The following is a 17,750-nucleotide window of genomic DNA, read 5'->3' as shown; positions in this document are numbered from 1 at the left end:
AAGAGTTGAGATGTTTTATACAAATGGGCCCTGGTCCTTAAAGCAAAAATAAATGGTTGGTTTCTTATAGTTTCTTCACAAGAATACTTATCAACAACTTTCTGTCGCTGGCTCTGCTAGTTGTTCAACCAAACCATTATCTAAAGTTACCACCACTCTAGTACTATTATCAGGGTTATGGTCGTATTGTGATACTGTATACTCCAGACGTTTACTTAATGGAATGTGGATTTCAAATAATTCAAAAGATCGTTGATCTATCTTGACTTCCTCTCCTATTTATGTATCTTCTATCAAAGTATTTGACTTTTTCACTGCTTTCACTTTCCTCTACCTCACACCAACCTGATGAAACACCTTCGTTCTCCTATTATGAGAAAGCGAACGGTAATACAAAAATGTGGTAAAAAAAGGCTCCAGAAAAATAAAAATCCTGGGAATTATTGAGTTCCAAGTTGACAATGCCTTAGTTGAGTTAGTTGGCAAGATTAGCAAGCGCACTGTAGACATCCCTTGAGGACAAACATATTCTGGTCGACTTCATTTTGTTTTCTTATCAGCCAGACTTTATCGAAGGGCTTATTAGGAATGCTAATAAAATAGCTCCATCCCAAGTCGTTCATTTTCATTTTCAGATATAATGACGATGTGCTGTCTTAAAATATCAATTATATGTACCCGCCTGAACTTGGAATCAAGGATACTGCATCCTCTTTCACATCAACCACTTACGGCTCAATCATTACTCACAACAAAACCAACAGGGACTGCTCTAAGCTCTACAATAAAGCGTGACGTTTTCGATTTTCCTAAAGTTAAGTTGTCCTCTCTAAATGAATACATACGTTCTTCCGCAACCTGCGGTGTTTATATGTTGTAGTCGATTTAGTATTAAAGAGCTTTCTCTGAATGACATGATTTCCGTGATAGCTGTCTGTTGCTGAATGACAAGTTTACAGCAAAGGGTTCTATGAGATGCAGGTTGATGAAGACATTGGACGAGTTATATGGTCGCCATCATGATATTATATGAACCAATGCTATTTCATTGTGTGTTGTGAAGGTCAATGTACCTGATCATGCTCATTTGTTTGCCTTATTGTTTTGTAATCACTACCCCGGCTCTCGCTTGAAAGACGTGCCATTATTAGGATCTGACCTATATTTATACGGTGGTTGTCGTCGATGAAATAGGAGACACTTACCCAGGGAGTTCAAATTCCGATTTATTGAAACTTCAATATGATCTCGATATTGTTTTCTTAAATTAATTTATGCTTTAAATGTATGGGCTATATAACAAAAGTGTATAATGGTATCGACGCTGAGTTCTGATATTGGCCTTATATGTATATTGACGCAGAAGCCCCAAATTTACTGTCTTTGGTGTGTTAGGTATTTAATTGTTTCTATCAAATAAGAATATGTAGGTCAACATATTTGACCCACGTGATCCACGGGATACATACTTGTCGGCTGTAACTAAGGGTATACATATTTATGTTACCTCTAAACTAACACAGTTGTCACTATAGAGTAATTAAATGTTTCAAAGAAAAAATAATACCATATCTTTTTTGATGAATTTACGATGTTAATACTTATAGCAATGGAGGCACGGTGGTCTAGTGGTAGGACGCCGGGCTCGTGACCGAAGGGTTGCGTGTTCGAGTCACGGCACGGCACTGTGTTGTATATTTGAGCAAGATATTTTACTCCGCTTGTTCAAGTCTACTCAGCTGTAAATGAGTACGTGGTTGGGCAGTGCTAGAATTGTTGAATGTTAGCTGTTAGCTGTTAGCGCCGAAATGACAGCTCCGGATGTATGCTCCCCAGGGAGTTGAGAAAGGTACTGGCTAGTTGCAAAGGCCATATAACCACGGATAATAATTTGTGAACCGCTTTGAGACGACCTACGAACTAGGTTGTGATAAAGCGGTATATAAGAACCTCGAATAATTATCATTATTATAATTATTAATTATCAATTATATGTCACTATATGTCCCAGGACGACCTCCGCAACATCGACATAACGAAAAAACATTTGTACCGATGGTAAGGACCTATTTCAACACAGCGCAAGTAATAAGACTCTATTTCGACATAACAAGGTACCAATGATAAACACATGCATCTATTTATTGGGTGTTATGTGATGCATACCTGACATACGAGTAATGTGTGTAGTAGCAGATTAAACGGTCGATTTACATTAGCTTTCACCTTTTAATGAACAACATACGGTTGTAAGCGAAATGATATCTTGCAGTTATATTTAGGGAGAGGTCAAACCTTTTGTCTAAAGTTCCAATAATGTCGTCATGTAACCCACATAAAACAAGATTATTACAGGATAACGTCTGACTACCAGTAAATGTCTGGGCTTGACGAAGGAGGCAGCCGTTGAAATATTATATTGGTAATCGATTCTTCATAACCCCTGTGGTTTTGGACCTCTTTTTAAGTAGAAGCGTTGGCCAGTTCTGCAGTAAATCGCCGGATGTATGTCCCTTTCCCATCCTGTGCAATATATCCCGTTCAGAGTCTGGTTCTTTAAAAGTCTGGTTAGCTGAGCGGTGACGAGACAAGTAATAAGATAGCAATGCTTCGTGAGGATAATTCTGGTGCCGAGAAGGATCCTTAGCTGACAACTTAATATCTCGCATTAGGTAGTGTGTGCTACTTTATATCGAGTGCATGCGGACCTATGCAACGCCAAACAGTGCGAAGATACAGCGAAAATAGCATTTGGAAAGAAACAGTCGTACAGCCATTGAAATAACAAAGCAGATTAAATTGTTTCTTTATAGTATTATAGAAATGGACCATGGAATGATTGTCTTCAAAGTAAAATTGGTTCGATATTAAAAAGAGCCAATAGCCAATGTTGATATGTAATCTTTATTAAAGTAAGTTGTCTTCGGGGCCCAATTGTGGTGTTTATGTTTGGTTTCTGTTGTTGTGTTTCTTTTTGTTTTGATATATGCTTAGTTCCTAATTATGATCGTCTAGATTCTGATTTCATTTCCTTTTATAAGTTCACAGCTCATGTTTTACTAAGTAACTGAATTTCGTCTCATTCATAATACATTACAAAGTAAAATCGTCTTATTACGATGTTATTGATAAAATTGTTTAAACTACGAAAGATATAGCATTGAAATATATTGTTTATTTTTGTGTACTCACTCGTTTAGACTACATGTATGCTGTTACCTATTCCAATTTAATTGAATACCAGAGAAAATCTGAAAGTGTATAAACAACTATTCAAACAAATACCGATTTTATAGTACGGATATTTTCAGGTAGGTATCTTTAGTTTCCAAAGAAAAGATTATTTTACTTGAAGCTCTTGAAGCTCTGTTACCTTACAACTTAGTTCCCGTTATTAGCTGTAAATTTGGTCGTCTCCAACTGTGTTCCCTTTGTGCACTTATTGGGGCAGTAAAGCTGTTATAATCCTCTTAAATGATCTATAGTTTACCTCAGGGTGTTGTCACTAGAGTACATGTCTGCTTCCCCGGCGTCATCTATCATCAGACAAGCATTGCTCCACTTGAACAGTACATGTACCTGACCACAGCCTGCTATTCTCTCTATTATTTACATATTTTTTTTTGTATTTGTGTATTTTTAGAGAATTTTCCACATTACAATAATATATACATTTCATATTAAATAGTAAATTCCTCTTTCACACTTATACATAATTCCTATCTTTTTTAAAGTGACATTTTGATTACGGTAATGTTATATAAGAAAGTAAAGAAAATCAGAAAAAGACAAACAAGAAAACAAAGAAAAATTACAAGTACATTTATGTAGTAAAATTGATTTTTTTAGTGAAATCGATGTTTTATGGATTTATGTCAATATAAGTAACTATTTACATACATTCTAAATCAGAACAAAACTGAAGAGTTAATTTGATACACGAGAAAAAAATATCGATTCTCCACCATAAAACACAAATTCACTAGTAAAGCGTAAAAAATATTCTTTTCTTGGATTGGTTTTATATTTGATTTAATATTTTTCTAATGTTGAATTCGTGTTTTAACTGACCTCCAAGATTGGAAATCTAAACTTCAGTACGAGGTTATCGCAAAATCCTTTTACAGAAAAAAAATCAATGTCAGAACCTTTTTCCTCGTTTCAGAATATATCAATTAAGAAAGAGTTTAACCTCCTGTTACATTGATAAAGGAAGGGTGCCCTTCAGGCTTCCGGTGACTTTCACTAATAACGTTTATATATTTTTGCATAGATATACCTGGGGGCATGTCATATCATGATGGCATAATCTCAAGGTATATTAATGCAAAACAAAAAACAAAACAAAAATCTCATTACCAGAAGACCGTTTTTTTTACTTTTTTTAAAATATTTGTTTGACTTAGTATGTTGACAGAAAAACGATAAGTTGTTGTTTTTCTATGCATGATCTTCAGATTATGTTAACAATAATATTGATGATAATTGATTTTTTTTTTTTTAAGTTTTGCAAATATTCGTTACAATTTTCTGTGGAAATGTCATGTTACTCCTGTTAAGCGTCTGCCATAGTTCATTGTATGTTCAGCCGCTAACCAAGGCACTACTTTATACGTTTATATAATACATAAAAGTGTACAACAACGATCTATATACTACATACAAGTGTACAACAACGATCTATATACTACATACAAGTGTACAACAACGATCTATATAATAATACAAGTGTACCACAACGATCTATATACTACATACAAGTGTACCACAACGATCGATATAATACATACAAGTGTACAACAACGATCTATATAATACATCCCAGTGTACCACAACGATCTATATAATATCTACAAGTGTACAACAACGATCTATATACTACATACAAGTGTACCACAACGATCGATATAATATATACAAGTTTACAACAACGATCTATATAATACATACACGTGTACAACAACAATATATATAATATATACATGTGTACAACAACGATCTATATAATACATCCCAGTGTACCACAACGATCTATATAATATATACAAGTGTACCACAACGATCTATATACTACATACAAGAGTACAACAACGATCTATATAATATATACAAGAGTACAACAACGATCTATATAATATATATAAGTGTACAACAACTATCTATATAATATATACAAGTGTACAACGACGATCTATATAATACATATAAGTGTACAACAAAGATCTATATAATCATACAAGTGTACCATAACGATCTATATACTACATACAAGTGTACAAATATATACAAGTGTACAACAATAATCTATATAATACAGACAAGTGTACAACAACAATCTATATAATATATACAAGTGTACAACGACGATCTATATAATACATATAAGTGTACAACAAAGATCTATATAATCATACAAGTGTACCATAACGATCTATATACTACATACAAGTGTGCCACAACGATCGATATAATACATACAAGTGTACAACAACAATCCATATAATAAATACAAGTGTACAACAACAATATATATAATATATACATGTGTACAACAACGATCTATATAATCATACAAGTGGACAACAACGATCTATATAATCATACAAGCGTACCACAACGATCTATATACTACATATGAGTGTACAACAACGATCTATATAATATATACAAGAGTACAACAACGATCTATATAATATATATAAGTGTACAACAACGATCTATATAATCATACAAGCGTACCACAACGATCTATATACTACATACACGTGTACCACAACGATCGATATAATACATACAAGTGTACAACAACGATCTATATATTACATACAAGTGTACAACAACGATCTTTATAATATATACAAGTGTACAACAACGATCTATATATTACATACAAGTGTACCACAACGATCTATATAATGTATACAAGTGTACAACAACGATCTATATATTACATACAAGTGTACCACAACGATCTATATACTACATATAAGTGTACAACAACGATCTATATAATCATACAAGTGGACAACAACGATCTATATAATCATACAAGCGTACCACAACGATCTATATACTACATATGAGTGTACAACAACGATCTATATAATATATACAAGAGTACAACAACGATCTATATAATATATATAAGTGTACAACAACGATCTATATAATCATACAAGCGTACCACAACGATCTATATACTACATATAAGTGTACAACAACGATCTATATAATAGATACAAGTGTACAACAACAATCTATATAATAAATACAAGTGTACAACAACAATATATATATTACATACTAGTGTACAACAACGATCTTTATAATCATACAAGTATACAACAACGATCTATATAATACATAAAAGTGTACCACAACGATCTATATAATATCTACAAGTGTACAACAACGATCTATATAATGGATACAAGTGTACAACAACAATCTATATATTACATACAAGTGTACCACAACGATCTATATAATATCTACAAGTGTACAACAACGATCTATATACTACATACAAGTCAACAACGATCTATATAATAGATACAAGTGTACAACAACAATCTATATATTACATACAAGTGTACCACAACGATCTATATCCTACATAGAAGGGTACAACAACGATCTATATAATCATACAAGCGTACCACAACGATCTATATACTACATACACGTGTACCACAACGATCGATATAATACATACAAGTGTACAACAACGTTCTTTATAATCATACAAGTGTACAACAACGATCTATATACTACATACAAGTCAACAACGATCTATATAATAGATACAAGTGTACAACAACAATCTATATATTACATACAAGTGTACCACAACGATCTATATAATATCTACAAGTGTACAACAACGATCTATATATTACATACAAGTGTACAACAACGATCTTTATAATCATACAAGTGTACCACAACGATCTATATACTACATACACGTGTACCACAACGATCGATATAATACATACAAGTGTACAACAACAATATATATAATATATACATGTGTACAACAACGATCTATATAATCATACAAGCGTACCACAACGATCTATATACTACATACAAATGTAAAACAACGATCTATATACTACATACAAGTCAACAACGATCTATATAATAGATACAAGTGTACAACAACAATCTATATATTACATACAAGTGTACCACAACGATCTATATACTACATATGAGTGTACAACAACGATCTATATAATATATACAAGTGTACAACAACGATCTATATAATACATAAATGTGTACAACAACGATCTATATAATACATACAAGTGTATAACAACGATCTATATAATATATACAAGTGTACAACAACGATCTATATAATACATACAAGTGTACAACAACAATCTATATAATACATACAAGTGTACCACAACGATCTATATATTACATACAAGTGTACAACAACAATCTATATAATACATACAAGTGTACAACAACAATATATATATTACATACAAGTGTACCACAACGATCTATATACTACATACAAGGGTACAACAACAATCCATATTATACATACAAGGGTACAACAACGATCTATTGTTTAGCTTAACAACCACCGTCTGTCAAAATCAACGATTCAACACATTATCGAATTAAAATTATTTATTTACAGCCGTATCTTGTTGCTTATATGTTATAGATTCTGGCAGGATCGGTTTGCTGTCAGGTCTTGTTCCGCACTATTAAAATATTCAACGATTTGATCGTTGTTGTTGACGCCAATATCTTAATAAATATGTTTGTTTATTTCAGCAATGGCGGCGGGAAATTCTACAAAAACACCAAAAGTAAGTAAATATTTCAAATGTTTACATACACTTTTGTTTTTATATGCGAAAGTACAAAGGTTCTTACACTGCCTAAAACCATACATGAAAATACAACAAAAACTACAACCGAAACTCGAATCAAACTTTCATATCGAAGCCGCAGGAGTTACTTGATATCTAAGTACCACAGCTACATACATGTTACCATAATCAGTCTGATCTCTGAATCAGCTGTGTGTCTGTGACATTGCTACATCATGAATTTCGTTTCGCATTTCTGCAATTTCTAACACTGGTAACAACCCGCATTGTTTTCTGAACCACGTGACCAACACAACCAATAGTAGCGTTTAGAAGCATATTCAAAACATCCATGTCCTGATATGATGCCTTCACATATCTTACTTTCAACGTTTCTCGTGTCCACTTGCCCATCTGGAATTTAAAAGCTTTTTGCTGTATTTTATGTAATGAGTGTTAAGATATCACTGGAAGGAGTTATCAATATATTAACATTTAAATGACTATCTTTGGGAATATGGGAATCATAAGTATAAGGACATCTATTTTTATGTTTGGTGTTTACCTGGAGTGATAATGCCATGGAACGTTGTAAAATAAATATAGCTCTTCGACAACTAACTAGCATGATATCCTTAGACAATGCTGTATTTTTAAAGCACTGTACACTCATTGTCACTAATCCCCCCGCCAGTATACATCCTTATCGATCTACAGGCATCTAAAAACTAACAAAAGCCCGTTTTCTTTCGAAAAATCTGCATATCTTTCGATTAAATACTCTATACTGACTTATTCGCAGCTAATCAAATAAATCGGAAAATCACAATGGAGAACAATAAACTAGTAAACAATGAAACTGTTAATTAAACGCCCCAGCTTGGATATAAAAGCTCATCATTGTCAGCCTTGGTTAGCCTTAGCTTACCTGGACGCCACAAGGTGTGGTAGGAAAACCGGACCAGAGTTCGCTCGCAGATGGCTGGCGTTCAGTTGGTCCGCGCACATTCTGAATAATACATTAGGGGTTTATGATTGGTAGCGTGTGCAAGTATGCCAGTCGGACTCATGTAGATATCTTCGAAAAGTGCTTACGATTGCATCTTGTGTTCTGCGTTGTAAACCTTCTAATATAAAATCACTCAAAATCTCAGAACAATCCTTTTTCCTTCACTTGTCACATAGATATCACTTTATACCCGTAACAATCACCTGTATGTCGTTATATCTAAGCATTATAAACTGTACGTCCTTATAGCTTATAAAAATAACCTGTATACCTAAAGCTTACCAATAAAAACTGTACGTCATCATAGCTAATGACAATCATATGTATTTTCTCATAGTTTATCATTGTCAACTCTACGTCATCATAGCTAATGCCAGTCACCTGTACGTCCTTATAACTATCATAATCACCTGTAAGTCCTTATAACTATCATAATCACCTGTAAGTCCTTATACATAACACAGTCACCTGTACGTCCTTATAACTCTTTACAATCACCTGTACGTCCTTATAGCTATCATGATCACCTTTAAGTCCTTATAACTAACACAGTCACCTGTACGTCCGTATAACTATCATAATCACCTGTAAGTCCTTATAACTAACACAGTCACCTGTACGTCCGTATAACTATTATAATCACTTGTAAGTCCTTATAACTAACAAAGTCATCTGTACGTTCTTATAACTATTATAATCACCTGTAAGTCCGTATAACTATCATAATCACCTGTAAGTCCTTATAACTATCATAATCACCTGTAAGTCCTTATAACTATTATAATCACCTGTACGTCCTTATAGCTCTTTACAACCGCCTGTACGTCCTTATAGCTCTTTACAATCGCCTGTACGTCCTTATAGCTATCATAATCATATGAACGTCCTTATAGCCCTTTACAATCGCCTGTACGTCCTTATAACTAACACAATCACCTGTATGTCATTATAACTAACACAATCATCTGTTTGTCATTATAACTAACACAATCACATGTGTGTCATTATAACTAACACGATCACCTGTATGTCATTTTAACTTACACAATCATCTGTATGTAATTATAACTTACACAATCGCCTGTATGTCCTTATATCTAACACAATCACTTGTATGTCATTATAACGTACGCAATCACCTGTTTGTCATTATAACATACGCAATCACCTGTATGTCCTTATAACTTATGACAATCACCTGCATGTCATTACAACTAACACAAGCACATGGATGTCCTTATAACTCATTACAATCACCTGTATGGCATTATAGCTCATAACAATCACCTGTATGTCATTATAACTAACACAATCACCTGTATGTCCTTATAACTCATTACAGTCACCTGTATGTCATTATAGCTCATTACAATCACCTGTTTGTCATTATAACTTACGCAATCACCTGTATGTCATTATAACTCAATACGATCGCCTGTACGTCCTTATAACTAACACAATCACCTGTTTGTCATTATAACTTACGCAATCACCTGTATGTCCTTATAACTCATGACAATCACCTGTATGTCCTTATAACTCATAACAATCACCTGTATGTCATTATAGCTCATAACAATCACCTGTATGTCATTATAGCTCATAACAATCATCTGTATGTCATTATAGCTCATAACAATCACCTGTATGTCATTATAACTAACACAATCACCTGTATGTCATTAAAGCTCATAACAATCACCTGTATGTCATTATAGCTCATAACAATCACCTGTATGTCCTTATAGCTCATAACAATCACCTGTATGTCATCATAGCTCATTACAATCACCTGTATGTCATTATAACTCATTACAATCACATGTATGTAAATATAACTAATACAATCACCTGTTTGTCATTATAGCTCATTACAATCACCTGTATGTCATTATAACTCATTACAATCACCTCTATGTCATTATAACTCATTACAATCACCTGTATGTCATTATAACTAACACAATCACATGGATGTCATTATAACTCATTGTAATCACCTGTATGTCATTAAAGCTCATAACAATCACTTGTATGTGTTTTATTTTTAATTTACAAATGATCGACTGCTAAATGATCGATCAATGTAAAAATGGGTCAAAGGTGATATTTATTTTCGCCATATATTTTTTTTATTGTTCATGCGAATTATTTTATGATATCGCGTTCTATGAAGACATAAATTGCAATATATGAAATGGAGTCAAAATCAAAAATGCGTATATATGTTTAGGTCACGCAAGCGTTTGAAAAACAATGTGCTTCTTTCATCCTTCCAATACCCACTCACGATGTCTTCCTTATCACAAGCGCTTGCGACACAACATTTTTTAGATTTATAGATGTTTTCCATTCTGTGCTTTAATACGAATACATGATCATTTAGATAAAGCCATGTCGATATTAGGATCCAAACGCAGAGTTGAATGCAAGGTATGCTTTAAATGTTACACTTCAACTATATTCAGGATATTATGAATGTATAAAATGACGATCTACAATTGTGACTAAGAAGCAGTAGTCAGTGGCAGTAATAAGGACGTGCCTGAACTTTCCAAGTTATACGAGATAAAGGGATATCCCGACTCCCTTTCCATTAGACGTCCGTAGCCTATGCAAGTGACGAAATATATCCCCACCCCCTGCCAGTAGACATCCCTAGCATATCCCAGTGATAAATGATACCCCTACTCCCCTGCCAGGAGACATCCCTAACATATCACAGTGCTGAGTGATATCCCTACTCCCCTGCCAGAAGACATCCCTAACATATCAAAGTGTTGAGTGATACCCCTACTCCCCTGCCAGGAGACGTCCCTAGCCTATCCCAGTGATAAGTGGTATTCCTACTCCTCTGCCAGGAGACGGCCCTAACCTATCACAGTGATAAGTGATATCCCTTCTTCCCTGCCAGTAGATTTGCATAACCTATCCCTCTCTCCTACCAGTAGACGTCCCTAACCTATTCGAATGGTAAGAAATATCCCCACTCCCGTGTCTGGCATCCATTTTTCCGCATTATGAATATTGGATGTATCATGCTTTGATTCCAAATTAATGGATTGATGTTCAGCATGCAATAGAGCCAGGTAAGGCAGCGGTATTGACAAGTGTGTAGATGTACTACTTCCGTTCCATTACGAGTCGGTTTGAAATCTTGCGTCATTGGTTACAACGTTAGATGTTAGGTACATGTATACATGAATGTTATTCCTTTCCCTCCATAACCTGTTTAAAAAAACTTTTACGCCCATACATCAAGTATCATCGATGACAAATACTTGTTCGCACCTCCTAAGCATTTCCTTGTGCTTGCTAATTCCTTAGCATACATATCTCAAAATACTATTTTTTCTTTCATAGACACTTTCTTTAAATAACCTTTACAATGTTCTTCTCCTGATAATCTTTCAGCAAAACTATCGCATATGATTACGAAATTATGTCAGATTGTTATATTAAAACTTAAATCCAGCAAATGTTTAAAGCAATTAGTAAATACAATCACGGGATATCAAAGGGAACTTAAATGTTTCCAGGTACGCTCAGACAAGTTTGGTAATGGTGTTTGTACAATGGAATTTCTGCTCAATAGCATACTGTCCCAATGACTATATTCATAAGTAGTCTTTTCTAGTCTCGTGCAAATAGAGCAAACAGACATCTTGGCTTTATTACTGATATAGTCTCCGATCTAAACAAATATAACATTAATGATGCATTACAAGCTATCGCCGCTCAGCATGTTCCTTATCAAAGCTTGATTTTTAAACACGTATTCCAAACAGCAATTATAATATACAAGAATACGCTTCTGAATGAGTGAGAGGACATTATCAAGGTTTTAAGACATATATCATAATTATTTATCATAGTTGCTGTGGATATTCAATTTAAAACAGATTTTCAAACAAATAAAAGCGAATTACATACATTTCTGATACCGTTATGCAGACCCCTCGATGGTTAGATGGTTTAAGGATATTCCTTAATATCATTTTCTTTATCAAACCCAGCAAACATGCCTGTATGTTTTGTGTGATATATTTAACACATTTGTAGCTAATAGGTGTGATCTATATTTACATTACTTTTACTACTGGCTATCCTTGTAGTTCGATCCCAATAAAGAATGTAGAACTTCTCGTTCCATATTGATAAGTAATTGTTATATTCTTATATAACGAATGTATATACATAAATAATTGTACTTATGGTGACCTTTATAGATCCTATGCAGACTGGACTTTTTAAATCATAATGTCCCATTTGTCATCTTTTTCCTGTTTGTTTACTGACGCATATCTTATACTGATCGTGAATTTCGTTCCCTATATTTTCTATCTCTTATCGCTGTACAGAATTATTTTTGGCCAGTACATGAATTTATTTAAGAGGTTTTTTTCTCGGCTTTTCTTGAAAATTCAACAAAGTAAGTTGCTACGTTGTACTAGGCTAAACGATAACGCATTGATGAATTTTTCGTATGGAATGAAATTAGATTTCGTGAGAGAATCAAAAATAGTTAATGCGCACAAACACGTAAGATTATAATTTTCCGACAATTTTAAGAATCATTTTGATTGCTATCACTCAGTAACTGGTGACTAAATCAGAGGTTTACAGTCTCTTAATAAATGATAAAAAATGAGAAATGATATTTTCATATATATTTTCACGGGATCACAAATATTGATGTTATTGGTACATGTACAAAAATATTTTTTGGCAAAAATGGAGATGTTTTTGTATTGATATTATTAGAGGTTACTTGAGTGAAATTTGTGGTGTCTTACTCGTTCAAAGCTAGAGACGTACTCCAGGGATGGGGTCAGCTGTCATAGAATTAGTACACTGTAAAACCTGCCAGTAAAAGTCCTCAATGACTAAGTTAAGTTAGTATTAATTTGTGTTTTCCTGATTTTGTACAGTAACAGAGATTGTGTCACTATTTAAGAAGGATAATAAACAGTTTCGATTAAAATAGTGATTTTCAAATTCTCTTTCTGTCTACGGTTGGTAAAATGTTTTAAGTAACTATTTTTTAATACTGTCTTATATCCAAACTCAAAAGGTTCTCTGTTCTGCCATTTAACGGTATACTAATTAATAGAACTATATAACAATATGTTTCTAAATCTGGAAGAAAAGTGGTATGCTTAATTTCTGTGACGTTTCATCGTCTGACATGATGGCTTATTACTTAACCTAAAGTCATATGATATTCTGATAATTTCTGGTCCCGGATTAATAGATATTAAAGTAACAAACAACAGGAAGTACTTATAAATATCTCGTGATCAATTATCGGTACGATATGGACGGGGGGGGNTTTCAATCAATGTTAATGCCAATGTGCTTTAATCTACAAGTTAATTTGTTGACATTTACGTTGCTCAAAAATTATATCCATATTGAGAATTTAAAAAAGGCATTTTGAATTTGGAGTCATTAAATAGATGATCAAAACCGTGACTTGTTACGTTCAGTCCAAATAAACCAGAGTTCTTTTCATATCGAATCGACAATCTTAAATTGTTTTCTATAGAAATATCTGGCATTGTAATACATCAATGTCTTCATTATTGAGTCACGTTAACCTCAGATGCAAAGTCGTCAGATCACGTCCACAGTATTCAGTCTGACAGTCAGTGATGAAAATTAAAAATGTGTCGAGAAAATTAAACTACCTACATGTATATTAAAACGTCGTCTGTGTTATGAGGTAACAAAACATGTGTATTACCAGTTCTTGAATATGAATGCGAGATTAGGAATAGACGCACTTTGGTCAGTTCTGATAAGTTGTAACACGCACAATACAAAGCAGCTATAATAAGTACTGGAATACCCTCACGTGCAAAAAATGAATCTCTATTATCTCTTTTATAAACATTTGATGAATTATTAGTATGCATGTACCTCATTTAGCTTTTTGTGGCTGTTCCATTGCAGCATAAATTATATGAAGGAATTTCGCAACACGAATTGTTCCTTTAATCTATCTTGCTTGGACTCATTTTTCAGCTTTAAAACACTGCATGTTTGTTATTTTTTCAGGACAACTCCCAGTTTCTGACGGATGAGATGGTGACAGGTCTGTGTATGGGATTCGGCTTTATCATCGGGCTAATCACCTTCATCTGTATCATTTGGTGTTTATGTTGTGGATCGGGCTGTCGAAAGTCAGACGAGAAAAAGGGGCGCGTTGGCCCCTCTCCCTCACCGGGACGAACGGCCCCTAGCACAAGGTCGACAACTGCGAATACTTATTCAACAGGAGAAGGACGCTCTCAATCAGGAAGAAGCTAATCTTTGTGAAACCGGAAGTTTCAAACCGGATGTTTATGATGCGCAGGTGCTACAGATTGTTAAAGGATGAGATTTTTATAAAGTGTTACAAGAAATAATAGAATGGTTTATGTTTAGTAGGAAGACTTTGTGGTGGACTCAAGTGCTATAGGGCTGTAAGTTTGTTCATTGTCGATGCGCCACAGCGCCTACTTAAGTATAGGAGAATGTGATAAAATATGGAAATATATTGACCAACATGCATGTAAATAAACTGTTTATATTGTTGGACGATGGTAAACATGTAGAACATACAATACTTGTGTAAACGTTTCTATACAAACACCTGACACCCGTGTATATTCTGTCACTTGGTTCACCTTTACAACCCCAGTACACACAACACTCTGGGGATCAACAAGGTGTGTTCAGCTGGTTGATTGTTCTATTCACTGCTCTACCATGATATAGTATTAGCTGAGTTATTATATAGAGATTGTAAAGATTACATGAGAAATAATACCTGTATATCCAATGGAAATAAGAAACATAAAATATTCCATTAACTACACTTTAAGGAATATTACTATATCATTTTGATAATGCATTGATGCTGAAGGGATGGAGTAGCTCTGTAGCAAATATTTGTCGAAAGTGTAGACGTATGGATATATTTATGCTGCAAGAACACAAGTATGTGGTAAGAAATAATGTTGGAAGTATACAATATTGACAATGAATACATTCATACATGTAAATTTATCTCTGTATCATTTTGCACCTTTTGAATGTTATTCAAAGCTGTCCCCCCCCCCCTCTCCACAGATCCAATTCGCCTACCCCAGCCTTCCCCTCCTCTTGCATTCGTTATGATCAGCAATATACATGTTATGCAATGCACCCGTTCTTTGAACCCGAGTTCTCCAGCTCACGCCTCATGCTACTTATACCGTCCATCATACTTATGTAGATCTGTCTAGCTAACGAGTGAAGAAACTTCACCAGAATCAAACGTGTTATCAAGTCGCAATCAAACCCATAGATGGTGTTTGTTAGATACATTAATCATAACATACAAATGTAGTCCTACTGTATTACGTCATCACTTAAATATTTACAATGTTTTAGTTAAGCATAGGTTTTATAGGTTGTATAGATTTAAGCTATTATTAGGTACTAAAATTATAGGTAAAAAATAGTATAGGTTATGTGTAGGTCATAGGTATTATACGTTATAGATATAGGTTATATCTATTATAAACGCTTTACCTATCGTAGGTTAGATTATAAAGGTAATGGTATTCAGTATGTGTGTGTTACAGGTTTTACAGTGGAATTCCTACATGATATTGATTATAAATATGTATATATCATAATACAGTATCATAGGTTATTCTTTTATATTAAAGTTGCATTCAGATGAATATATATGTTATCAAAATTTCAGGTTTGGTTGATTATATGATTTATATAAATAGAGAATAATACATGCCTTTTCATATCACACCCAGTATCAACCCAAGACTGCAATATCAGCCTAAGGGCTGAAGGCCCGAGAGCTGATATTGGTCGAGTTTTTTTTCCAAAAGGGGTGTGATATGGGTTTTGCGGGCTGATACGGGTTTTGGCGTGTGATACGGCGAGGACTGATATGGGTTAGAGCAATTGTGTCGTATCGTATATACAAAAAAAAAACGTATTTATTAGTAAGTATGTAATAAATGTAAATAATACGTTGCATGCAAGTTTAACATCTACAGATTAGGTAACGTTGTACAGATTAAATATAAGCTATATATATACATGTGTAGGTACATGTATATCAATCAAGTTTGACCATCTATTTATTTAACACAACAACTCTCTACGCTCTTATTCATACTAATCGGACTTTTTGCAGTACAAAAAATGAAATCTAATTAGGATATTTCTTAGTCACATAGCGACATCAATCAAATGTCTTTTAAAATTCCTTTAATTCGTCATTGTCAGAACGACCCTTTGTTCATACTTTTGATGTCTCGTCACTGTATTTAACAATTCCTCATGTTTCTAAATAACGTTTCAAAGATTAAAGTATGTCAGTCTTTTTTGTCTGGTTCTTACAGAAGCCGATACAAGTTTCTGAACATTAATAGAAATGGGACATTTTTTAATTAAACAGAAAATAAATCACTAAATCTATACTTGGTAGACCAACATTTTCCAATAGAGACTCAATGTGTTTATCTTCAAGTCGATCTGTTTTTCCGTCCTTTAACACTAAATTTATGTGAGAACTTTCTGAATAATTCAATATGTTACCTGCAAGATCTTTAAAAACTTGTTTTGTACGTGAACAACAAGAATTTTGAGTGCTAACTTTCTCTCCTGAAATGGAAATAAAAGATCCCACAGACTTCTGTTATTCAGATTCACATAAAGAAAAAATAATTAAAAGAATGAAATGTATGGGCATCTTAGTCCTATTTGTATTTGAAAATATGATAAGACTTACGTTTAAAGATAAATGTTCTTTCCGCAGTAGAAACATTTCAGCCTCCACTATTTGTCACTATTGATTTGCTAGTACCTTTTCTAAGTACGCCTTCCTGTTTTTGAGAGAT

At 33.8% G+C, this 17,750-nt stretch overlaps 1 protein-coding gene across 1 annotated transcript in view; it reads left to right on the top strand.

The window, feature by feature from the left end:
* The window catches only part of LOC110450553, a 28,956-nt gene extending 12,375 nt beyond the window's left edge, over positions 1 to 16,581 (top strand). Inside the window, exons 2-3 of the mRNA XM_021498140.1 lie at positions 7,807 to 7,841; positions 14,914 to 16,581. Coding sequence (XP_021353815.1) covers positions 7,807 to 7,841; positions 14,914 to 15,165 — 287 coding nt within the window. The 3' untranslated portion in view covers positions 15,166 to 16,581. The remainder of the gene's footprint in view (positions 1 to 7,806; positions 7,842 to 14,913) is intronic.
* The last annotated feature ends 1,169 nt before the right edge of the window (positions 16,582 to 17,750 follow it).

This window comes from Mizuhopecten yessoensis, unplaced genomic scaffold (assembly GCF_002113885.1).
Source record: "Mizuhopecten yessoensis strain PY_sf001 unplaced genomic scaffold, ASM211388v2 scaffold5315, whole genome shotgun sequence".
In the NCBI taxonomy this organism is placed as follows: domain Eukaryota; kingdom Metazoa; phylum Mollusca; class Bivalvia; order Pectinida; family Pectinidae; genus Mizuhopecten; species Mizuhopecten yessoensis.
The sequence above is the reverse complement of the archived record's forward strand: the minus strand, read 5'-3'. Positions and strand labels throughout refer to the sequence as shown.